The 25,291-nt window shown below is 37.2% G+C and overlaps 5 protein-coding genes across 7 annotated transcripts; 3 read left to right on the top strand and 2 right to left on the bottom strand.

Moving 5' to 3' along the window:
- Nucleotides 1-54: 54 nt before the first annotated feature.
- On the bottom strand, nt 55-2,263 carry LOC135074912 (cilia- and flagella-associated protein 276). Its single transcript, XM_063969285.1, has 3 exons — nt 1,999-2,263; nt 1,365-1,533; nt 55-827 (listed from the first exon to the last, which is right to left on the bottom strand). The coding sequence occupies exons 1-3, from the start codon at nt 2,178-2,180 to the stop codon at nt 687-689; spliced, it is 492 nt and encodes a 163-aa protein (XP_063825355.1). The 5' UTR covers nt 2,181-2,263; the 3' UTR covers nt 55-686.
- A 560-nt stretch (nt 2,264-2,823) lies between these two features.
- LOC135074411 (serine/arginine-rich splicing factor 2) lies at nt 2,824-6,147 on the top strand. 3 transcript variants are annotated; one of them, XR_010257829.1, is made up of 5 exons: nt 2,826-3,162; nt 3,287-3,427; nt 4,142-4,318; nt 4,618-4,678; nt 5,432-6,147. XR_010257829.1 is itself a non-coding variant. In XM_063968695.1 (4 exons), exons 1-3 carry the CDS (start codon nt 2,981-2,983, stop codon nt 4,308-4,310), a joined length of 453 nt encoding a protein of 150 aa, XP_063824765.1. In that variant the 5' UTR covers nt 2,824-2,980; the 3' UTR covers nt 4,311-4,318; nt 4,618-6,147. The 3 variants fall into 3 exon arrangements, 2 of the variants coding, with proteins under 2 accessions (XP_063824765.1, XP_063824763.1); XM_063968695.1 differs by having other exon boundaries at nt 2,824-3,162; nt 4,181-4,318; nt 4,618-6,147; XM_063968693.1 differs by having other exon boundaries at nt 4,618-6,147.
- Nucleotides 6,148-7,130: 983 nt separating this feature from the next.
- Nucleotides 7,131-8,578, top strand: LOC135074911 (U3 small nucleolar RNA-interacting protein 2). Its single transcript, XM_063969284.1, has one exon. The coding sequence runs from the start codon at nt 7,210-7,212 to the stop codon at nt 8,557-8,559; it is 1,350 nt and encodes a 449-aa protein (XP_063825354.1). The 5' UTR covers nt 7,131-7,209; the 3' UTR covers nt 8,560-8,578.
- A 2,392-nt stretch (nt 8,579-10,970) lies between these two features.
- LOC135074416 (ribosome biogenesis regulatory protein homolog) lies at nt 10,971-12,752 on the top strand. The gene is made up of 5 exons (XM_063968704.1): nt 10,971-11,207; nt 11,365-11,637; nt 11,728-11,947; nt 12,037-12,299; nt 12,489-12,752. The coding sequence occupies exons 1-5, from the start codon at nt 11,059-11,061 to the stop codon at nt 12,640-12,642; spliced, it is 1,059 nt and encodes a 352-aa protein (XP_063824774.1). The 5' UTR covers nt 10,971-11,058; the 3' UTR covers nt 12,643-12,752.
- A 5,358-nt stretch (nt 12,753-18,110) lies between these two features.
- On the bottom strand, nt 18,111-22,363 carry LOC135074910 (DNA fragmentation factor subunit beta). Its single transcript, XM_063969283.1, has 4 exons — nt 22,067-22,363; nt 21,744-21,882; nt 21,135-21,476; nt 18,111-19,299 (listed from the first exon to the last, which is right to left on the bottom strand). Exons 1-4 carry the CDS (start codon nt 22,169-22,171, stop codon nt 18,653-18,655), a joined length of 1,233 nt encoding a protein of 410 aa, XP_063825353.1. The 5' UTR covers nt 22,172-22,363; the 3' UTR covers nt 18,111-18,652.
- Nucleotides 22,364-25,291: the final 2,928 nt, after the last annotated feature.

The following is a 25,291-nucleotide window of genomic DNA, read 5'->3' as shown; positions in this document are numbered from 1 at the left end:
TATTGTAAATAAGTAGGTATCATAAAATGTGGATAAATAAATAAAATAAAATACTGATAGAAACAAAATTGTATATTTTAAGACGACAACGAAGGTACATGAGTGACGACAACAATTAACACTTTAATTACAACGAAACTAACATAACCCCGAACTTCGAACGAACAAACTAAACAACTAAATAACGACCGACCTACTTATAGTCCTCGTACAAAATGGTATAAAAGGCACTAAGTTGAAAAACTTTTAAAAGTCTACATGGTGTCAAGTAATGTTTTATAAAAACTACATTATTAGGCAATTTATTTTAAAAAAAGTTAAATAAAACAGTGCGATTACTCTTAAAGACAGATTCCTTTAGCAAAAATTGCTGGCAACAAAATTAAACATCTAAATACATTTAAACATGATTGATTTAAGCTGGCTGGCAATCCACATAATATCTACATTAACCTACTTGACTTGCGTCTTATAATATTATCAGTCTTCTTACAGTTTGGGGCTAGGTATTTGATGCGATTTTAGTATAAAAGTTATAAAACAATTTGCTTTATAATTATTATCTGACAAAAAAAGGTGATCAAAATGTCCCTGTCCATCCATAATTACGTTTAGGTAGGTACTTCAACGTGTGACCAACGAAGTTTAGCATGATGGCCAATCTGTTGCCAGCAATCCGATAAAAACTAATAAAAGAATATAGCGCCACCCGCTGGCTGCCTGCTGTAGCCAGGGTTGGTTTGCGACGAGTGCACGCCGGAGTTCATCAGCTTCACGCTGAACGGGGACTTGTGCTCTGAGATGCCTCCGCGCTTCATCGGGTGACCCTGGGCGAAAGAAATCCCATCGTAACTCTTAGAGGTGACAGTAGAGTAATTACCTAACGGACGATAGCTAAGGCCGTTAATTAATAACCTACTTTTACTAATTACTCAACTTAACATTAAAAAAATAACACGAGCGTACTTTTAATGAATGAAAATTAAGTTGAAAGTCGCAGGGATTTAATTACTTCGATTACTTAAGTAGGTACTTAGTTTAGTTTTCGGTAATTCTTTCTTCGATAAAAATTTTCGATAAGGTTTACAATACGTATTATTGAGAAAAAGAACAAATTCGAAGATTTTCTATTGCGCATTTGCGCCATGCTTAATGAATGATCTACATATCGCACAACTGCCATTTTAGCGTGTATTGGTAACACAACGTTTATCCTCCCTTTACGATACATAGGATGTCGAGCGTGTAGTGTCGTTTACTGGTATCTGATTTAATTCATTCCACCTTCGGCCTGATCGTCACTTACCATCAGGTGAGATACAGGCCAAGAGCTTCCTCGTTGTGGATAAAAAAATCTAACTTACCATAGGCACACTCTTGGGGGGATATTTGTCATAAGTATTCCTGAGCCGGCGCCAGGTTTCGCAGCCTATCGTCTCAGGCTGGAGATACAAGTCCTCCTTATCAGCAAATTTCTCCGTGGAATGGTTGTATGTGGCCGCCAGAACCAAATCCAGACTATCATCAGGTAAACTGCAAGGGGCAAAAATGTTTTGTATGGAAATGCACTAGTTAGAAACGACCTCTTTAAGAATTAAGAGGGACAGTAATCGAGTTAACTGCGCACCTGGCGGCCGTGACGTCACATCGACGCTCTGGTACGGACGGGACGAACGCGGGGAGATGCGCAGTTAGCTCTAGCGGGTTGTTAAATATAATTATGATGACTGAGGCTAATTAATCCACGACCCAGGGTATGTCTAATAAAATAACGTGGTAATTTATGTTATCCGTGGTAATATTATGACGTAATACACAAAGACCAAAGTTCTATTCCACCAAGTCAGCACGTTAGAGTTAGCCCAATTTTAATGGTAGCGATTATTTATTTTCAATTCAAGATTTATCATGACGGTGTATGTGGCCCACTATGGTTGACCCAAAGCCCAATGGAACCCTAAAAGTAAGTAAGAGGAACTTAATTAAAAACTAACTCACAAGAAAGGGTGAAAATAACTCATCTTCCTAACACTTGCTAGCGTATGATGAGAGTATAGCCTGTAGCCAGTCGGCACTCCATGTTTCTCTTTAGTAGCGAGATTTATTTCTTTAGTAAGTTCACCTTCCTTGCGCAAATCTGGGAGAAGCCTTTTGTTTCTAACTTGTTTAACTCCAGTCATGATTATTAATTTGGATATATCTAAAAATCAACGCGAATTTTAACGAAACCTGAAATAAATTATTTTGACATGTTATTCTGGATGCTAAATAATTTTACCATGGTAACGAGTAGTAATCAAAGAATATATTTACTCTGGTAGTACCTACTAGTGATAATTAAAGGTGTATAGTTCCATCCCATCGTTCGTAAGTCATAGAGATGACAGTAGAGTAATTACCTAACGGACGATAGCTAAGGCCGTTAATTAATTACCTACTTTTACTAATTACTCTACTTAACATAGTTGTAGGTTTTTGTTGCTATATAAACAGTAGACATTTTACATTATATCATAGGTTTTGGCTTTAGCCACATTAAAACAACACCTTTCTAAAAGTTTATTGAAAAACTCAGTTTAATTAATTGGGCTAAACATACATTCATTATTTTCTTGTTTGGTTTCAAGACTAGTTTCAATTTTATTTGCATATTTTTTGGTAAATCAAATCTAAATTAATTATTTTTATTTTAAAATTAATATTTTAAGTCGTAGAACTAGGTAGCGACGCTACTGCCATCTTGATAAAAAAAGCTTCAATTTAGTAGTTTTTATTAAATTTCATATGGCAACACAGAAAGCACGCGTCATCTTCATTACCAAGCCATTTCCTTTTCCGGGCGCCATTCCACAAGCCAGCCATTGAATGGCTGCCATTCTTTCAAGTGAAGCTCTCGAGTAGTGACGCCGTTTTACAGTGATAATTTTTAATTAAAGTAAAGGTGAATTTGTGATTTAAATAGTGCAAAGTATTCTCCAAAATGAGTTACGGTAGACCGCCGCCTCGTATCGACGGCATGGTGTCGTTGAAGGTGGACAATCTCACGTATCGCACAACGCCCGAAGATTTGCGTCGTGTGTTCGAGAGATGCGGTGAAGTTGGTGATATTTATATACCACGAGACCGGTATACACGAGAAAGCCGAGGATTTGCTTTTGTCAGGTATGTTATGCTATAAAATGTTTGTAACTGAAGCCACCCAAGGTGCCGGTGAAAATACCACGCTTCATGTAACCTTTCAGTTTTTTATGTAGCAAAGCTTCAAGATAGTCATTGTTTTTTTTAGATTCTACGACCGCCGTGATGCCGAAGAAGCATTAGATTCCCTTGACGGGCGTATGTTGGATGGCAGGGAACTCAGGGTTCAAATGGCCAGATACGGTCGGCCATCATCCCCTTACAGAAGCCGTTACGACCGACGCAAGAGGTATAGTTCTTTTCCTGATTAATTTTTAACTTTATTTTGTTTTTGATTTGAAGCCAAGCAAACCCATAAATATTCTATAAAACATCTGTTAACTGTGGTGTTTTTAATTTCAGCTGCTGGTTAGAGACTTAACTTTACCTTAAAACTGCTTTTTATTAGACAAGGATTTACTATTTGTTCAAGAAATTAACTCTAAAGATGACCGAAACTGTAATTCAATTAAGTGGTGGCCATTCTATCTTGGAATTTGCAATTGCAACCCACAAACATTAAAATTATCGAAAAAATAACATGTGATTCTTGTAAAGACTTGTAATATTATTTATTAAATAATTGACACCTTTGCTCGGTGTCCGATGTAAATTAATTGGTATTCGCTGCTTCAGCAGTAGCTGCCGGCTGGTGCTTGCAGATCCAGTGCAGTGGAAAGCCTGAATCTTACGTAGACATTTTTATTCTGTTGAAAGACTTGAATTTCTAATGTTTGCCATAATAATATATTTAAATTCAGCGCTTCATAAATAGTACAAATTTACAAATATGATGTTTTATTGTCAATATCTCAGGTCTTAAAGATTTGACTGAAACTGTAACTGAAATAATCAAAAGTCCTTTCAACAGAATTGTCCGAATGTTATTATTTTGCATGGAATTGTCAAAATTTCTAGCCAATCGTAAATCAGACTGATAGAACTTTGATGGTTTTTATTTTAGCAACTCCCGTTCACGGTCTCGTTCACGTCGTCGATCCAGGTCCCGCTCGCGCCGGCGCTCGTATTCGCGCTCGCGATCACGCTCGCGCTCGCGTTCCCGCTCCGACTCCAAGAGCTCGCGCGGCCGCTCCCGCAGCCGCAGCCGCTCCCGCTCCCGCTCCAGACATTGAAGTGATGGGTAATTAATTTGAGTTTTTTTACTTCATACACAATGTAAACTTTCATACTAACTAGCTCTCTTTATTTGTTGTTATCTAAATAAAATACAAAATTGATGCTATGTTCATATAATGCTAACTAAATTCATACTTCTACATATAATTCATATGAAAATTCAGTAGAATCTTCAAAATTTTTTGTAGTTTTTGTATAGTGCAAAATCATAAATGTTTATTGCATTTTTTTTCTTTGTCTTTTGTAGTATTTCGAGTCTGTGGAATCTTGTGAAACAAAATTAAGTAAATCTTTCTTTTTCAGGTTGAGAGTACCAAATCAGAGCTGAAGTGCTGTACCGCAAGAGTAGCAGCCTTCAGCTAAGGTACTATACTCCACACTTACTCATTAGCCATTCAAGACCTAACTATGTTCTACATAGTGGCAAAAATTTGATGTAACAAATTATACCTTAAGTTCTTTATCTCTAGGTTTACTTTAATGTAAGAAATTTAACAATTTCCCTTTTTTATTTGCAAATAAGATAACCTGTATTAGAGTATGGTGGTCAGTGTACTTCAGTTAGAACAAATTAACCTGTTGTTTCTTTACATTGGATGTCAAACCTATGCTACTTATTTAGTAGTACATCATTGTTCCTTTATGTACAATATACTTAGCTGTCTGAAATCCAAAAGCAATGGTCTAAATTTTTTAGATTAGTGTGTAATGAATGTGTCACCTGATGTATTAATTTATTAGCAGTTAGGACTCTGGCCAGTAAGGCCCTTAGATGTCATTTCAGGTTTTTATGTACTAAATCAAGAAGATCATGTACACTCCAAGAGGGACAATTGGGCTATATTGGGAAATAAATTGTATCAACCTTACAACATGGTAAATAACTTCATTAAAACCTGACTGAAGTTTTTTTTTATATTTACTAAATTTTAGTATCTTGTTTTGAAACAGGTGATAAACAATTTATGTAATTTGTTCATAAACTTTCAACACTTGTATATTCATTTCTTTTTGCGTGAATTAAATGGTCTTGCTTTGTATCAATTTGTACCCAAGAGGTTTTTAATGAATACAATGTAATTAAATGTAATATTAACAATAATGTTGGTATGCTCAGGGCGTGGAGAACGCGGGGAGCGCGGCGGTTTGCGGGGAGGGGGGGGTTGCTGATTGCTGACAACTGCTGTTTTGCTGTTGTTGCCGTTCATAAGTTATGAGTAAACTTTTATACTTATTGACAAACCGAGACACGCATATCTTAGGCTCTTGGCGAAGTATTTCATAGACACAATTTATAACGTTCTTTTTAAAATAGATAGATTTTTCATTTAACATGGCACTCAATATATAAATATCATTCCATACCATCACTAAGTCTGTACTGGGGTTAAAACACGCCTTTTTATGGGGAAGTAAAGAATAACGTCACGATCGCATACATTCTGATGGACGTAGGTAGCGCCGGCTGATTGCAGACTCCGCACTAACATGAGCGTTTGTTTGGCAGGCCGGTGGTGCGCTGGCCTGTTTGCTGTGGCAGTATCCTGTGCTGATTCCTGTGATTTGCAGATAACGCGCGTCTCTAGGTTTATCGGTAACGAAGCAGGACCACCTTTAACCCTCCCTGCTCCCCACAGAAAGAGATGACTAGTACATTTCATAGTATTATAGTATTTTACATTTCAATTAATACAGATTTTACTTGCTATACTTGAAGAAAGGTAAGGTATACCCATAATGGCTTGAAGAAAGAAGATCATCGGAAGACACCGGCACTAGATTCTATGTAGTTTGTTTTATTGTGTACTAAATAAATATAATGATAGAAAGTAACTTGTTTTTTAATTTGTAACCTTTCAAAGAAAGACTAAAGGCTGTTGCCTAGTGTAATAATGAGTAAAAATTACTAAACTGATCTTGATAAAACCCACTGGCTCAGTTGGGAAATGATGAATGAGGGCTAGTTATTGTAAATGTATGGCAAAACCAAAAGTTTATGGCGTTTCCTCAGAATACAGAACGAACTGTTCCTAATTAATTAACTTATTAATAATAACGAAATGATGGCCTACCTATTATTTTTCACCACTGACATGACCCTACTCTACAGTGGCGCCATCCTAGTGAGTGCAAATGCGTTAGTCCTAACTCCTACCATTTTAGCCTCATCGCCACTAGCAAGTGATGACAGTGACCTTGCTCTTTTAATAAATGTACTGCCGAAGCGTGGCACCAGCTGGTGAGAGCTAAAACGTTGGCCCTCATTTCATTGACTATACAGGTGTCCCAGAATGGGTGAATCAAACTGCTAGGGGAGGTAGCTCTACTAATGTACTATCCCTAAAAAATATGAAAAAAAAAATAAAGCGCTTCAGGAAACAAAAAAAAATGCCTTAATTGCTGCGTTTGGAGTTTATTTGTACTTTTTTGTTACTAATATTAATTGCACATGATCGCTTCGTTTATCTGTAAACAAACTGAAAATAATGACTAGATTTCGAGTTTAGAGCACTTTATTAAAAAGAAATCGAACTCAATTTTTTTTTCATATTTTTCTGGGATAGTAGAGCTACATCCCCTAGCAGTTTGATTCACCCATTCTGGGACATCCTGTATACTTTCAAAATCAGCACCACTAGAATGAATGAATAGCGAGTACGGTACAGTTATTTTGTAAGTCGTCTCCAACATCAACAAACCAAACCAACCAAATCTAGGAATTCTTTTGCCCAGTAAGCCACGACACACCACAAATTTTAATACCACACTATTACAAAAAAAAGTTACTGTCAAATTTCGTATTGTCAATGTCAGTTAGTTGGCCATCAAATCAACGTGTGCTCGAACTTAAATATTTTCGAATATTGAATAAAACTACTGTATTTCTTTAAAACAATGTCATCGTCCTTCTTTCTAAAAGGCAAATCTAGACAAGTTCACAAAAGAAAAGGTGAAAAAATTAAGAAGAAGAATCCGAAAAGGCAAAACGCTCCTAACCTAGAAAATGGTAACGAATCTTCTGAAAGTGACTTGGAAATCAAGAAATTTTCCGATGCAGAAGAATCTGAAAGTGATAATGAGACGGCAGAGCAAAAGAAACTTCGTTTGGCCAAGAAATACTTAGAAGAAATTGAAAAAGAAGAGGCCAAAAGAGCCGAACTAAAAGAGGTTGATGATGCAGTCGAGAAGCGTTTACAGAAGGACTACTTGGAACAGAAAGGCAAACTAAAAGTAGAAGTAGCCGACAACTACATCGCGCCCACTGACGAGGACTGCAGGCTGATCCGCGCCAGGGAACACCGGCTGACTCTCACGTGCGTCTGCATCAGTAATGATGTTCAGTTTGCATTCTCGGGAAGCAAATGTGGTACTATTATAAAGTGGGGCATTAAGGAGAAAAGAAAACTCGGTTGCCTGGCATATAAAACACATGCTACCTACTTAAAAGGTAGCATTACTTCAGTTGCAATTTCAACAGACTCCAAATACCTAGTGAGTTCAGACCAGTCATCTGACATCCATGTTTGGGACCCGACAACTCTAAAACATATCCACACATTCAAAGGCCATAAAGACACAATAACAGGATTAGTATTTAGAAAGAATACGCATGATTTGTACTCGGCCAGCAAAGATCGATCTGTGAAAATTTGGTCATTAGATGAGATGGCGTATGTGGAGACTTTATTTGGACATCAATCACCAATAACATCGATAGATGCGCTGTCAAGAGAGAGAGCAATCACAGCAGGAGGGAGAGATACTACAGTCAGGATATGGAAAATTGTTGAGGAATCCCAGCTCATATTCAATGGGCCCGTGGGCAGTTTAGATGAAGTCAGACTATTAGATGAAGAACGCTTTGTATCTGGCAGCGACAATGGTTCCTTATGTCTTTGGAGTGTTCTTAAAAAGAAACCTCTATGTACAATAGCAGAAGCACATGGTGTTGAAAATGGTGTGCCAAGATGGATAACTAGTGTAGCAACATTGTTGAATTCAGATGTTTTTGCATCTGGATCATATGACAATAATATTAGACTGTGGAAAGTGTGTGATGCATATAGAAAAATTATGCCACTATTCAGCATACAGATAAAGGGATTTGTGAATTGTATGCAGTTTAGTAGTGATGGGAACATGTTGTATGCCGCCATTGGACAGGAACACAAATCTGGCCGATGGTTCAAGTCAGGGGATTCCAAAAATGGGTTATTAGTTGTTAATTTCAGAATTAAATCATAATATTTGTTAATAAATACTAGAGATGAAACGGATAGTTGTTTGGCCGGATACCGGATACCGGATATCCGGCCATCTGCTAGGCCGGATAGCCGGATATCCGGCGGCCGGATAGTTGGCCCATTGTCGCGTTGCATGTCGTGACGAGTTTAGCGCCGCACAGGTGCTTCGAACGCGATCAGTAGACTAGTCACACTTTTCGAAAATCGAATCAGTCCGAATAGAATGTCAGATTTTACCACTTGCCTAGGGGGCAGATCAATTCGGGCGATTTCGGTTGCCATCGTGAGTGTGTGATTGAATAGCGAAAATTAAATTACTTAGTTTACTTGCTGCATAATCTGACTGAACTGCATCATGACATCAGACCATCCAGTGAAAAAAAGATCGCCTATTTTATTTGGCAATATTTCGACTTAGGTAACAGATATTAATTTACTATTTATGTATTCGTCATTAGAGTGAATAGCCCAGAAAAAGAAATTAGTTTTTTTAATGGCCTTAATATGGCTTTTTGTACTTTAAATAAAAGACGTCATTATTATAAGTTAACGTTATTATAAGGACAAGACAAAAATTATGTCAAATGCCCGTGTTGTACCCACTCCTCTGAAGGTTGGAGACACTACACTCGAAGTTGTTGACAATTATGTATACCTGGGACAAACAGTCCAGTTAGGTAGGTCCAACTTCGAGAAAGAGGTTAATCGTCGAATCCAACTCGGCTGGGCAGCGTTCGGGAAGCTTCGCGAAATTCTCACGTCCGAAATACCGCAGTGTCTCAAGTCAAAAGTATTTGACCAGTGTGTGTTGCCAGTGATGGTGTATGGCTCTGAGACGTGGTCGCTTACTATGGGCCTCATAAGAAGGCTCAAGGTCACCCAAAGAGCGATGGAGCGTGCTATGCTCGGAGTTTCCCTGCGTGATCGAATCAGAAATGAGGAGATCCGTAGGAGAACCAGAGTGACTGACATAGCCCGCAGAATCGCTAAAATCAAGTGGCAGTGGGCGGGGCACATAGCTCGAAGAGCTGATGGCCGCTGGGGCAGGAAAGTTCTTGAGTGGCGACCACGAGCTGGAAGACGTAGCGTGGGCAGGCCTCCCACTAGGTGGACCGACGATCTGGTGAAGGTCGCGGGAAGTACCTGGATGCAAGCGGCGCAGGACCGGTCTTTGTGGAAATCCTTGGGGGAGGCCTTTGTCCAGCAGTGGACGTCTTTCGGCTGAAACGAACGAACGAACGATTATAAGCCATTTTATTGATGTTTACCTCAAAGATTAATGTATTTCATTTTATTAATAGGAAATTGTCGTAGTTTTTTAATATCCGGTATCCGGCCGGATAGTGAGTTACTATCCGGTATCCGGCCGGATAGTAAATGTAGGCCGGATATCCGGCCTACCGGATAGTTACCGGATATCCGTTTCATCTCTAATAAATACTATTAATAATACTTGTGTTGTTTTTATTTCATAAGTTACTATTTCACAAAACTGTACACTATAAAAAATCATCGTAAATTTAAAAATAATCAGTTTATTTTAAGTCTGCCTAACCTATGAACTATCCCACAATAATATTAGCTCCTCTTAGTTGCAAATATCCTGCAGTTATGTCCATGGGCAGGCTGCGAACAGTTGCAAACTCGTCTGCATTACTGTAGAACAGCTTCGAGTGCCGGTCCATGTACGGCGCTGGTAGCCCAGATATATCTGAATACTTTTTAGTAGGTTTAAAAGTCGGCGGAGCGTTTATTGTATAATCTGTAAAGAGAGAGGTTATATCATGAAAAGGACTCGGAAATTACTTGTATTTAACAGGATATTAAGGAAATAAGTAGTTACATACACAAAACAGCTTCGTTATGCCAGGGCAACGCTCTTTCAGCCGTGAGTATTTGTTTCAGTGATCGCCACATCCTTTTCTTACATCCACTTTTGACGAGGAACTTGTTCTCTTTTTTAAAACAATAACTTTTATCCATATCAGGTGTCATACTTGTTATTTATTGACGATTATTGGTAAGAAATATCGCTAATTATAGCAAACTTTTCTCATTTTGATTTGAAATAAGTGAGAAGTGAGTGACACAAAAACAACAACAATACAATCGATTGATCAAGCAAGGAAGGAATCCGATTAATCGATTGTCTGTCAATGTCATCGGAACGGATGCGAAATAGTGTTGTTCGTTTCGGATATGTTTTATCGATAGTACTATTACGGATATACCAATAATAGATGAACGTATTTTTTCATAGTATTTATTGTACAAATAATGATGACCATTATTTATGAAGATACTCTTTAATTCTGATCCTGTTGTAGAAATTAAAATTTAATTCATCAATATCATAACTTTATTCCTTTGTCACATGGGAATAAAAACAACAGTCACACGTGGAGTTGTCAAAAATCTGACGTTTAATTTTTAGGTTATGATGTTGTGGCCGATAGTGGTAGTTTTAGTTTGTTGCGTAGAATAATATTTTACTAGCAAAATGGATATCGTTAATGAAATATTGGAAAGAGAACAAAAAAAAGCTGAGAAGTATAAATCAATCACCGTTGAAAAACATTTAGAATTGGATTTTGATGTGGGCACTCTTCTTGCATTTGATTCGAATGATTTGGACACAAAGTTGTTGAGGTAAGTAAGAATTAAAATACCACATGCTTAAGAATTTCTTGAACTATTGCCATTAATAACTTAAGTAATTGATTTTATTATAATCGAGGGCTTGCACATCAATATGAATTATTATTTACAACAAAGGCAAGATGTTGATATTGATTTCGTGTTTCAGTTCTAAAAAAGACCAATATTTACAATCGCTGTCTCGCGATAACACTCAGCTGTTGTTGAACAAAGTATGGGAGCTGCCCACCGAAAGGATCGAGGAAGCCATCGTGGTGCGGCTCCCGCAGCCCACGACCGTATTGCCGCGCGCCAAGCCCGTGCCGAAGCCCAAACCTTTGACAAAGTGGCAAGAGTTTGCTAAAGCCAAGGGTATCACCAAGAAGAAGAAAGACAAACTGGAATGGGATGAACAGCTGCAGAAATGGGTGCCTTTATATGGGTAATTTTAGACTTTTTATCCTTGTAATGTTTCCACTGATGTTGTACCTAGTCCACAGATTGTTTTTACTAAGTTAAAATTAACTTTCAGATTTAAAAAGGCAGCAGCTGAGAAAGAGAAGAACTGGCTAATTGAAGTACCACAAAATGTTGATCCTATGACAGATATGTATGAGAAGAAGGCCACAGAAAAATCAGAGAAAGTCTCAAAGAATGAACTGCAGCGGCTGAAAAACATTGCTAGAGCGAGAAAAGTTACAATTCCACGAGTTGGTATTCCAGTCACCTCAGATAAGGCTTCTGCTACACAGGTATGTAAGACAACTCACATAATATAGAAAGTGAAAACTTTCATGTTTCTATGAAATTAATAAAAAAATACTTTTTTTTTTTTCTTTAGCTTGCCACAGCTGCAACAGTCGCTAAGGCATCAACAGCCTCACTAGGAAAGTTCCAAGACAAATTGCCTAAAGAAAAAGAAGCTAGAGGCAAGGGCATCCATGAGCTCATTCCTGGCAAAGACAGGAAGCGCAAGGCACCTATACCTACACCACAGGCAGAGAGGGAGAACAATTTGTCTATGATTGACAAAATCTTAAATAAGAGGCCTAAAATTGACATGGATAAAGCTGTGGCAAAACATATAAATGATGAACAAATGCAGTAAGTATATTTGATTTCAAGACATTTGCATCCTACTTATTTATAATGTCCTTTATTTATTTTTATTTATTCAATCCATTTGGATTTCATGATACTAGTCAACTACCAATCGCTGATCTTCAAAGATTTCAATATCTTGTGAGAGGGTGTAAAATGTATCATGCTTAAATTGGTTTTTCTTATTTTTAGGAGGTCAGAGGAAAAGAAAAACTTCAAGCCACCTAAAGGCAGTCGCAAAGGTGGTGGAAAAGGAAATGTGACCAACTTCTCAGCTAAGAAACCTAAAGGAGGCAGAGGTCAAAGGAATCCAAGCAAAAAGAATCCTGGTAGGAAAAGGAGATAGGTTGAGGTCAGAAGAAAATTTAATTAGGCCAGACAAACTTATACAGTGTTGCATTATAACTGTGTTACTCCACAATAATTATTATCATTAAATGTGTATTTACACTTAAACTTTATTATTTATTCATCCAATGAAACACATTTTCATGTTGAAACAGGTTTATTAAAAATATTTTTAAGATTTCATGCTACATTTAATTTTTATATTTCTCTATTCTGTGTAGAAATATATAAATAATGATAAGTAACATTTCATCTAAATTAAATCAATGTGTATGTGTAATAATAACTATAAATAATAAACAGTCATAAATTTCCAATACACAATACAGTAATTTTTATACTTATGGCATAAAACATAAAAAGAAGATGTTCATGAAGCTTAGAAAATATTTCTGAATTCTATATTCTATATCCTGTTAACTAAAGTCTACAATTTAAAATTATTTCACCTATGGTTCATTTTTATAAATGTTACATACTATTTCCTCTTACTGGTACTAAAGGGGGAGGAGGAGGAGGTCCATAATACTGTATACCAAGAACAGTTACGCTACATACTCTACACAAGTACACCTATGAGCAAACACCATAAAGCTGTATGGAAGCATCTACAGTACATTTTATTGCGCTTCACTTAACCAATTACTACTCCAATCACCAAGGTCATAATCAGCAATTCATCATACAGGGTTTTAAATAAATTAATAATGAAAATATTTAAAATAAAGTATGTACCAACAGTAATATTTAAAATTAACTTGTTTGATTCATTATGATGTGGAATGAAAGAACAATCACCATCCTGCATTCTTTTGAATTAAAACAGGTAAGTACACAAATCAACACAAACTTATAAAAATCTTTACTTGATTATGACCTGGTAAAAACACTACATAAACAAACCTACTCTCGGATATTTCTAAGTCCAACATTAAATTTTTTGCTGTCTAATAATTTACATCGACATCTGAATCTATAATAGTACATAATTACTTACACAGTAATATTGCTATTGATGTCGTCTATCTAAATAATTAGGTACAATTGTCACAAAATAGGATTTTTTTGATTTTGATAATATATTCTTATAATTATTAAATATTATATTCAGGTCGTCTCACAACCGCGGGATAAGCGCTATCCGAGGGATGCAGAACACATTTAAACTTATTAAAATCTTGCCCTATTACGAAGTCTTGGGTCGGTCGCGCATTTGGAAACAAACTTACTTGTTAACTTTTAGGACTCTTGGATTATTATTTATTTATGTGTCATCGTTTTTTACAGGATGTAAGACAAGGTTTTGAGAACATTATATCTGTCCCAAAAATCATTATACCTAAACGTAAAATGTTTGTAAATTATTATGAAGTTTTACAATTTAAAATACACTATTACCATAAAACAATAATAATTAAAAACTAAATGAAAAAGTATAAGGGAGGTTTACCTTACATTGCTATAAAAAATAAGATCCATACATATATCTAACACCCTGTATAGTAGCCATAGCTGGGCATTAACTCGTTAATCCGTTAATCGTTAATTAACGAAGTTAACATTTCTATTAACGGATTAACTTTTAAGTTAACTTAAAAAATGTTAACGGACTCGTTAACTTCCGTTAAATTATCCTAAGTCCGTTAATCGTTAATCTAGTACCTACTATTTACCAGAAAGATACAGCAGGCACGCTGAAAAACGCATTCTGACAAGTACGTTCGGGCTTCCAGAACTTCTAGAACCCAAAACAACAGTTTTTGTAACCAGATCACTAACGCAACGATATAAAAAATGCATTTTTTTTTGTTTATTTACAACTGAATTTTAGACCACTTCTCCCCAACCGATTGAGCTGAAATTTGGTATACTCATGTAAGTACGATGACAATGCAATGTTATAGTACATTATAAAACGCATTCTGACAAGTACGTTCGGGCTTCCAGAACTTCTAGAACCCAAAACAACAGTTTTTGTAACCAGATCACTAACGCAACGATATAAAAAATGCATTTTTTTTGTTTATTTAGAACTGAATTTTAGACCACTTCTCCCCAACCGATTGAGCTGAAATTTGGTATACTTATGTAAGTACGATGACAATGCAATGTTATAGTACCATTGAGCTGGTCTGATGATGGAGTCAGGAGGTGGCCATAGAAACTCCTAAATGAAACGGCGGAATCGCATCGAATTTGGGTTCGTTGGATTTGTCTTTTCGAGCACTTTAGTACTAGATGATGTCCAGGGTCCATATGATGGAGTCACGAGGTGGCCACAGGAATTCCTAAAGAAAACGGTGGAAACTTATCGAGTTTGGGTTTTGTTGGATTTGCCTTTTCGAGCACTTTGGTGCTAAATTGTATAGTACCTAATTGTACCAAGGCTCTGAGATTGAGTTGAGATACAACTAAAAAGTATACAGGGTGTTATACCCATTTACCTAACACCCTGTATAATAAAATTATAATTAAATATTTTTTTTTTTTTAAAAACAAGTTTTTATTCTGAAAGGCAGTTGTACTAAAACGAAAAAAATTATTGTACTTATGCAAGGTTCAAATAATTTCGAAAACTTGCAGCGCAAACATAAAAGAGGAATAAATTCCATGCGCGATACAAGCTTTCGAAATTATTTGAACCTTGCATACAATTATTTTTTTCGTTTTATTATCACGTGTTAACGGATTAACGATTAACGTTAACTTGCGTTAAATCTTCCGAAATGTAACGTTTTAACGTTTAACGAAGTTAATTTTTTTAGTAACGGTTTAACGATTAACGAAGTTAACTATTTGATTAACGGTGCCCAGCTATGATAGTAGCTCTTATTGCGCTTTTTTGTTGGTCTGAGACAATGCGGTAAAATAAATGTATTATTGTTGATGGATTCAAAGCGTGACTTCTGTAATAGGGCTCTTCTTATCTGACGACTGTGAAACAAGCCTTATCATGAATATTCCTTAGAAGCAACAGTTAATGATCCATTACACTAGTAAAATAGACTATGATATTTAACCAATAATAATTAATTAGAATTTTTAAATCAACAATCACATTGTGATAATAAGTTTGAGTCAATCCATTACTCATCAAGGCTTTTTCTCCTTTTCGTTTGAAGTTGGTATTCAATAGATTATTTTTCAGACTAATTTCAGCTCTATCAAACTTGTAAAAGAGGAAAAAGCCTTTAGTACCTTTCCTTGTAACTATCTATCTATCTACCCACCGAAGAGTTGGACGTAAAGCATCTTTGAGAGGCTACGGCGTTGGTCTATAAATTCGATGGCGGCACCTTGTGCTCGTCAGACGAACAATCGATAAATTTTGAAAGAGTTTTAGCGCGAATTACCATTTACATTCGTTGCAGGTACTTGTTGTTAATCGTACGTAATCTTGATTGTAAACTATTGAGCGAAGATCGCGACGTAGGATTTCAACTAGGTGGAATGACGACATGCGAGAAGTCGTTGGCAGAATCTAGATGCGACAAGAAACTAGTCGATGTCCGGCACGAATGCATATGATAACTTGCACTTATAAATCAGAGTAGGTCATCTTCATAGAAACGTACGGGCGCGGTTTGTATGTGAGCGCGCCAACTAGGGGTTGCAAGTCCCGGTACTAAGGAGTGTTACTGAATTCCCGGTACCAGGTCTAAGCCAGTACCGGGAAAACCGGGAAATTCGGGAAATTCGGTACCCACGTGAATGGTTATTATTTATTAAAACAAATTACCTAATTTGTACGTAATTTTAATAAAAATGTAAATAGGTTAACAAAAATATTAAACTTTTTCTGTTCAGTTCAATTGGTTTGTTACCTTAATAATAAATCAGTCCAAACAGTTACACAACACGACAAAACTAGAAAATGCCTATTAAAAATCATAACCGCCATATTCATAAAAAGCAACAATTGTTTAATCAACCTATTTTAGTTAAAATATGTTTTCTCACTTTCTATCAATGTCAAATACTGGCAGCGACAAGAGTTAGAGTAGGCGCACACCGTTGATTTTTAGTTGGCTGATAGTTGTGCCCGATTTTAATTTGTATGAAGAATCGGCCAAATCGAATCGGCGTAGTGTGCGCACTCCCATACATGCCCATACTGATTAACTGCCCGACTAAACTATCGGCCGACGAAAAATCAACGGTGTGCGCCTACTCTTAGGGACAAAACATAAATTAACTAAATTAGGTTTATAAAAAAACACGCTGTTAAAAGAAATAATAAGTAGTATCTAAGTACAATCAGATAAAACAATCAGTCTTAAAAGGATAGTACCTAATGAATTAGGAACATTATTAATATTTTTTCATTATTGTTGATAGTGTGTAACGTAAAAAGATGATGGCATCTAGTCAAAAAATTGTTATTAAAAATAAATTATTGAAGTCCCGAAAGAACCGAAAGTCCCGGGAATTGCATCGTCAGTACCGGAACTAGATAAAGGATTAGATTACCGGGAATTCCCGGGAAAAATGAGTACCGGGATTTCCCGGGAGCAAACCCTAGCGCCAACACGTATGCGGCGCGCACGCAGACACTGACAAAATTTGGCGGGGAGCCAGTCGTGGTTGCGCCGAATTTTGTCAGTGTGTGCGTGCGCGCCGCATACGTATATTGGCGCGCTCACATACAAACCGCGCTCGGTGCGTTTCTATGAAGATGACCTACTCATTCATATTGGATACGGCTATCTACAACCCTGTATTTAAAATGAGGTTATCATGTTTCAACTTGGCTAAACGTTTGTGTCCTTTCCCTCTTCCTTAACAAATTGGAACACTTACCATATTATTTACATTTAGGTAATGTATTCAATTTTGTTAGCCATTTTGGACAAGTACTTGTCACATACAAGATAAATTAATTTAATATCAAAATAAAGTTACATTTATGTAGGTTTGGAACATTTTAGTAACACGATATGCCATTGGCTGCATACGTCTTCATCATCAATTAAACTTGATGACACAAATTATTAAATAGATAAAAAAATACATAAATCAATACATAATTGAGATTAAAAAATGTTCTACCTTTTTTAACACTTACGGTAGTGTTATTACATGTTTTAATAGGTAGGTATTTACTTACATCTAAACACGAAGGGAAGAGGAGATCAATTAAGGAATAGAAAAGTCTTGTCTAATAAACATTACAACATTAACAATATAATTTAAAATTGTAAATAATCACTACTTTAAAAGGCTACATAATTTTATCTACATTTGCTACAATTCCATAACTTTTCTTACGTTAGATTATTTAGTTCTTACAGAAAACTGCAGTAGGAGTACATTCACAAGAGTTACAATACAATTTCAATAACAAAATTGTAAGGAAAAAGTCTTTGGCACAATATAAAAATGCGAATACATAATTAATTTATAGCAAAGTATTTATAAACCATACAAAAAGTAGTGAGAAATATTTATTCAAAATATGTAGATAAGGGGTGATGACGGTACGAAATTAAATTAAGTCGACATAATATTTTGTAACATATAGGCTAAAATATAACATGCAGGTAGAAATGTAGGAACATTTTCCGGGTTGGAGTACATACTTCATTAGTGCCGAGCGCCGGCTAATGGTAATAATTCTAAATTATCCTGAGAATAGCTACACAAATCGCCGTTTTTCATTCAATTATTAAGTATTTTCTGTTTATTACATATTTTTTAGACTTTGTAATGCCTTTATTAACATCGTACCGTCTTCGCCCCTGTATGTATGTTGCACTTAATAACTAATCCTTTTATTCTTAAAAATTAAAACAGTCATACATAGTTACCAAAACACTGAATCTTTTTCATCTTAGTCAAATCAATTTCAGAAATTACAACGTATTCATTTGCATGACAGTTTTATAACACGGTTTGAATTTTTAGTGAATAAAAGGTCTTCAAAGATCTAAATAGAGAAAAATATTACAAAATAGCACAAAATATCAACAGCAAATCAGTCAATCGCTCTTACCAAAGAAAAAGCCGTTTTAAGCGTTATACTCGATGCTCTGAGCACGAATACATTTCTTGCAAACGGTGTACACGTCAGAATCGGCGTCGTGCCGGCCCTTGTAATGGCACACAATGTGAACCAGCTTCAGGTTCTCCCGAGTAAATATTTCTATGTAGTACCTATCGGCTTCCACAGTGCCCTGCTTGAAAGCAGCCTCGCACGTTATACATTTAATATCACCGTTGTACAACCCTTCGATCGCCTTCAGTATGTTTGGGATTATCGACCTAGATAACTCGATTTTATGGTCCAGATTCCAAGTCTGGAATATGATTCGCTCCTCGCGGCTCCTGTAAGGGTTTATGACGTGATCGCCCTCGTAAGAGCACGTGTCCTTGCTCCAGAGTCCGCCGCACTCAAACAGGCCACTATCGTTACAGATGCGAGCGTGTTGGTCCGCTTTACGGTTGAAGTAACTCTCGTTATATTTGTTGGACTCGAGTATTTTGCGGAGGTCTACTAGGAACTGGTCGATGAGTTTCTTACCGCGGCCGCTCTTGGTGTTGATGTAGAGCTCGGAGGCCTGGAGGGCGGATTTCGTCTTGTAGTAGTACCCTTTCATTCGTTCCTTGACGCGCTTCGACATTGACTGTTCCTTCGTCTTCTCCGAAGGCTCCAAACCTGGAAGAATAGGAGATTATTAAAGATATTCCTTCCTTCCTTTTGATTCCTTTCGAGAAAGGTCGATAATTCAAATAATTTTAAATTAGTGAGTAAAAAGGTCTATTCACATAAAGCGCACAAAATTTGTATGGGATCGCGGAAATGGACAGGAATATGCCTCATACAAATCGCTTGCCTTCAAGATGTTTTACGCACATAATATTTTTTATGCTGGGAACCTAAATCGTCGCTACATCCCACAGATATAACCATAATAAAGGATATAACATAATATTGGTATAATAGCAGCTCCTAACAGCCGAGCCCTTGAACATTGGCGCCCCTGGCGATCGCCTCAATTCTTCCTGAAATAATACCGACCCCGACAGCTATAATCCTTACCAATTTAAGGAAATAGCTAGGAAAATAAAGGCGCGACCTTACAAGAATACCCTCACAGGACCTAACGCCGAGACCTCTATTTTTATAGGGTTGATGGGTAAAGTGCCCTACAAAGATATTGAGTATGTAATATCTTGCAGCCGTAGCGTAAAATAGACCGGCCGAAGCGTCCCATTTACTCAATCGAGCGCCTAAGAGCCTGTTCTAAAAGGATTTTTCTTTTTAAATTACATTGTGCTTATCTACACGCGTGGGTCAGATAGTGTATTTATTTTTATAGTAACATTCTGATGAGTTAAAGCTTATTAAATATTACGTTATCGATCCTTACAAATATTCCTAACAATCTTTACTTCGAGACGAATTTCAGTAAGGTAGATTATAAAATACGGCTTCGCCCGCGTGAAATTTTGTCTCACAGAAAAACTTTATCGCGCGCGTCCCTGTTTCAAAAACCGAGATAAAAACTATCCTATGTCCTTTTCCGGGACTCAAACTATCTCTAAATCAGTTCAGTGGATTTCATCGAAATAGGTTCAGTGGTTTAAGCGTGAAAGCGATACAGACAGACAGAGTTACTTTCGCATTTATAATAATAATAATTATGGATAGGGAGGTCCTTTCTCATTAGGATTAGGTAAGTCGACTTTGTCGCAAATAACGGTACTGTGCTATTTAAGTCTATAATCGTCAATAAGACAAATAATTCTTTGTGAAATAGGTACTTACACTTACACAATGATTGTAGGAGTTTCTGGTTCCCTTATATTCATTTACTTAAGTAGATCCCTTTTACTCGCTGGATCATTAGCGGGGCTTAACCCACTTACGCGTCAACCATTAAGACTTTGGGACCTTATGGAATTGACACTACTATACCCCGCCAACTTAGTAAGCATCAAATCTCGCACGTTGAATGGACGGAAACCGTATTGAAAGGAAACCGAATTAGTGGCGATTATGCCGTAACACTTTGAGTTTACCATAATGGTTTAGGGCAGTAGCAGTAGACGACAGTAGAGTTTTTACGGTGGCGGTCGCGATGAAGCGTTGGAACACCTTGAGCTTCTCCTTGACACAGTACTAAGGAACTCCTGCACTGCTGCCCTTGTGTATACAGACTCTCTCTTTCTTACCTTCGAACCAGCCCGGGTCTTACGCGCGCTCACTGAGCATGGTGCGCGCGTCACTTGCGGCCGCGATATAGCGCTGGAACACCTTAAGCTTCTCCTTGACACAGTACTGAGGAACTCCTGCACTGCTGCCCTTGTGTATACAGACTCTCTCTTTCTTACCTTCGAACCAGCCCGGGCCTTGCGTGCGCTCACTGAGCATGGTGCGCGCGTCACTAGCGGTCGTGTTGTAGCGCTGGAACACCTTGAACTTCTCCTTGACGTCAGTATTGAGGAACTCCTGCACTGCTGCCCTTGTTTAAACAGACTCTTTCTTACCTTCGAACCAGCCCGGGTCCTGCGCGCGCTCGCTGAGCATGGTGCGCGCGTCACTAGCGGCCGCGATGTAGCGCTGGAACACTTTGAACTTCTTGACATCAGTACTGAGGAACTCCTGCACTGCTGCCCTTGTGTATACAGACTCTCTCTTACCTTCGAACCAGCCCGGGTCTTGTGCGCGCTCATTGAGCATGGTGCGCGCGTCACTAGCGGCCGCGATGTAGCGCTGGAACACCTTGAACTTCTCCTTGACATCAGTACTGAGGAACTCCTGCGCTGCTGCCCCTGTGTCGATGAACTCCTTCTTCGTTGACCGGATCATGTTGTAGTAGAAGTCGAAATCTGAAAGATTCTTTCTGTTAAAACTTTTTATGCTAAAAATTTTTTTTATTACCTTTCAGGTCTTGAACATAGCTGAATAAAGACTATTGGAATGGAAAAAGAAAATGTGATTAATTAACTTTGTGGTAATTAAGTTAATTTAAAGAGGGAAATATTTCAGATTTTAAACCGCAGCCTACTTTGTTACCTACTAAAATTAATGCATTAAACTTCAGTCTTATTAAAAAAAAAAGAACATGACCATCATTATGAGCAGCTTTAACATACCAGTGACCATAGTTTCTTTATTCTTCAGAAGAATGAAGAGAGTTTGCGACGGTAGAGTGGACAGGTATTCGTCATCCTCCACGCGCGTCCCGTCTTCCGCCACGAAGAGCCGGCAGCCCCCCGCCTCCTCGACATTGAACTGGAACAGAAAATGGGTCAAGGTACCGCGATATGTCAAGGCCTGCTGCCCTTGACACACATCCCTATCCAGGAACCAACAATCAAATTCATAAATTAAACTCGCCCCCAATAAACAAGAAATACACAATTTAAACACTTATTTAACCGAAAGGGGAACACTTAATAAATAAATTAAAACTCACCCCTAACTTTTTCCGAGATTTCGCTATCAACTCCTCCAAATTTTCAGCGGCGACGCCGATTTTCTTTTCGCGTTTAACGTCTGCAACTTTATACCCTTTCTTCATGATGATTTTAAATGATTGCTTTGGAAAAAACAAAAGAAATAATTTTTACAATAAATACGACGCACATCTGCCGCCACTTCACATTTCACTTGCGGTCCGAATCTGTGAATGAGAAGGAAAATGGGAAATTGAAGGGAAATAGCTACTGACCGAACGAACTGACTGAAACTGAAAAGGAAAAACTTCGGCTGAAAAACAAAGGAAGGCAGGAAGAACGAATGATGAATGAACATATCGGCAAAATGTCAAAAGTCAACCACAGACTATCTTTTTTGTTCATTAGTTTATAAACGTAGGGAGGGACCACAGATATGGATAGATGCAGCATGTGTCAAAATTTGTATGAAGCCGAGCGTGCCACTTTTTAAACGTCATTAGTGTCATTTTAGCGAATTTTAACGATTGCCGCAACGTAAAAGTAATCGTATAATCGTACTGCATTCGCAAAGTCATCGAAAGATATCGTGTGACTCGATTCGAAAATTAATTAATTCCGATAAAACTGATAATTTGTTAAATACAAAACCAAAAACATATTTATTTACCTTTTTAAATAAATTAATTCGTAAAAATAACGAGATTTGACGATTTGTAAATCGTCAAATCTCGTTATTTTTCTTACCCTACCAGCGTTTAAAGATAAAAATTTGTCAAGTGCATGAATACATGGATCAGTGTGTGTCTTATTGTTATGAGTAAGTACGGTTCCTTGGGATCGGTATGAATGCACCACATAACAGGGACCATGGTTTTAACTCATAAGAGTACATCGCAGGTTAAGTATTAAAAACAATGCTACTTTATACTTCTTCTACTGCTACTTTATTCTAATTAATTATTTGTTTCTTGTGCTGTTAATTACAATTCTCAATCCGTAAATAATTTCTTCTTTCTACGTATTCGTACTACTGTCCTCGTAAAATCATCGTAACCGATTGTTGTAATCGGATTACATGAACATCACTCGACCATGTATGTCCATTTGGACATATCGGAATGGCACGCTTTGACGATCAACTTGCTGTATCTACTCTAATCCATATCTGTGGGAGGGACTCGAGGGACTGATCATACCACAGATATGGATAGATGCAGCATGTGTCAAAAATTGTATGAAGCCGAGCGTGCCACTTTTTAAACGTCATTAGTGTCATTTTAGCGAATTTTAGTGATTGCCGCAACGTAAAAGTAATCGTATCATCGTACTGCATTTGCAAAGTCATCGAATGATATCGTGTGACTCGATTCAAAAATTAATTAATTCCGATAAAACTGATAATTTGTTAAATACAAAACCAAAAACATCTTTATTTACCTTTTTAAAATAAATTAATTAGTGTCCGACCGAATGTTCGGTTTCGGTTTCGTTTTCGGTTGAGTTTCGGTAAAAACACGAGTTTCGGTTTAGTTTCGTTTTCGGCGGCAAACTTGCCGAAACTACGACCGAAACCGAATGTGCATTCGGGAGTTTCCGCGCTGTTATCGGTCATGTTCGGCGCGTTGAATGAGTGAATGAATCCGATCAGAGCCAATGTCGTGATTCGCTCGCTTGTTTGTTTGCTGTTAGTTTTGTTTTGTTGTGGTGGCGAGTTTTCGAGTGATTTATTTTGAATTTGGTAAGTTTTATCTCGTTTTATGTCGTTATAACATACTAGCTTTCCGCCCGCGGCTTCGCGCGCGTGGACTACATTATCTACATACATATTTTACGGAACCCTTATTTTTTTCCAAAATAAAATTTAGCCTATGTTACTCGTGGATAGGGGGTGTAAACATAAAAAAAAAATTCAATATGACTGATAAAAGTATAATCAAGTTTAATCTAACCTATATGTATTTTTTTTTGGTTCGCAAATGCTATACGTAAACAAATATTAGTTAAGTAGTTAGTAATGACTATAGTGCATTTCATGGTGATAATATTATGGATTCAGAGTTTCAAAGTTCATTTTAGTATTTATCACCAAGGTATCCAAGTGGCAAGTACAGTAGATACTAACTTACGTACCTACTACCAATTTTGTTTTGAGAAATTATTAAGGTAAAAGACCCGACCATGGGACGGGTTATGTAGATGTCCTGAATATTGCGAGTAATAAAAAAAATCTAGACTATAAATCCTTCTTTTTCTTTTTTAATACATAATTTGATACCTTTTAAAGTAAAAAGGCACTTTATAAGTTCAATTTTAATGCAATTTAAAGAGAAAACAATAAAGACTGACTGATTATAATAACGTTTTCTTTATTTTTCCCTCAAAATATGAGCCTTGTAAGGAAGTTTCGGTTTCGGTTTCGGCCGAAATAGACACCGTTGCCGAAATTCGTTTTCGGTTTCGGTTTCGGTCGTAAAACTTGTTTCGGTCGGACACTAAAATTAATTCTTACAAATCGTCAAATCTCGTTTTTTTTTTTTTACCCTACCAGCGTTTCAAGACATAAATTTGTCAAGTGCATGAATACATGCATCAGTGTGTGTCTTATTGTTATGAGTAAGTACGGTTCCTTGGGATCGGTATGAGTGCACCACATACAGGGACCATGGTTTTAACTCTTAAGAGTACATCGCAGGATAAATGTATTAAAAACAATGCTACTTTATACTTCTTCTACTGCTACTTTATTCTAATTAATTATTTGTTACTTTTGCTGTTAATAACAATTCTCAATCCGTAAATAATTTCTTCTTTCTACCGTGTCCGTACTACTGTCCTCGTAAAATCATCGAAACCGATTGTTGTAATCGGATTACATGAACATCACTCGACCATGTATGTCCATTTGGACATATCGGAATGGCACGCTTTGACGATCAACTTGCTGTATCTACTCTAATCCATATCTGTGGATCATACATACAAAATAAGCGTGCCTTTAACTAAAGTTAGAACACAAAATGGCGGCTGTAACTTCACTCCGCGAAGAGACTTCAAAATTACAACTGTCACGTTTTGACATTTGAATAAAGGGGCCGATGTTTCGCATTGTGTCCATATTAGTTCCAAAACAGTAACGGCAACGCGTTAGATAGCTGGCGAACGAGCTATTGCAAATTTTTTTTTTCATGTCTCACCCTCCACCAGTTGGGTATAGTTCCAAAATACTGGACTGTCCTGTCGAT

Source organism: Ostrinia nubilalis, chromosome 9 (genome assembly GCF_963855985.1).
Source record: "Ostrinia nubilalis chromosome 9, ilOstNubi1.1, whole genome shotgun sequence".
Classification (NCBI taxonomy): Eukaryota; Metazoa; Arthropoda; class Insecta; order Lepidoptera; family Crambidae; genus Ostrinia; species Ostrinia nubilalis.
This window is presented reverse-complemented; position numbering and strand designations above follow the sequence as displayed.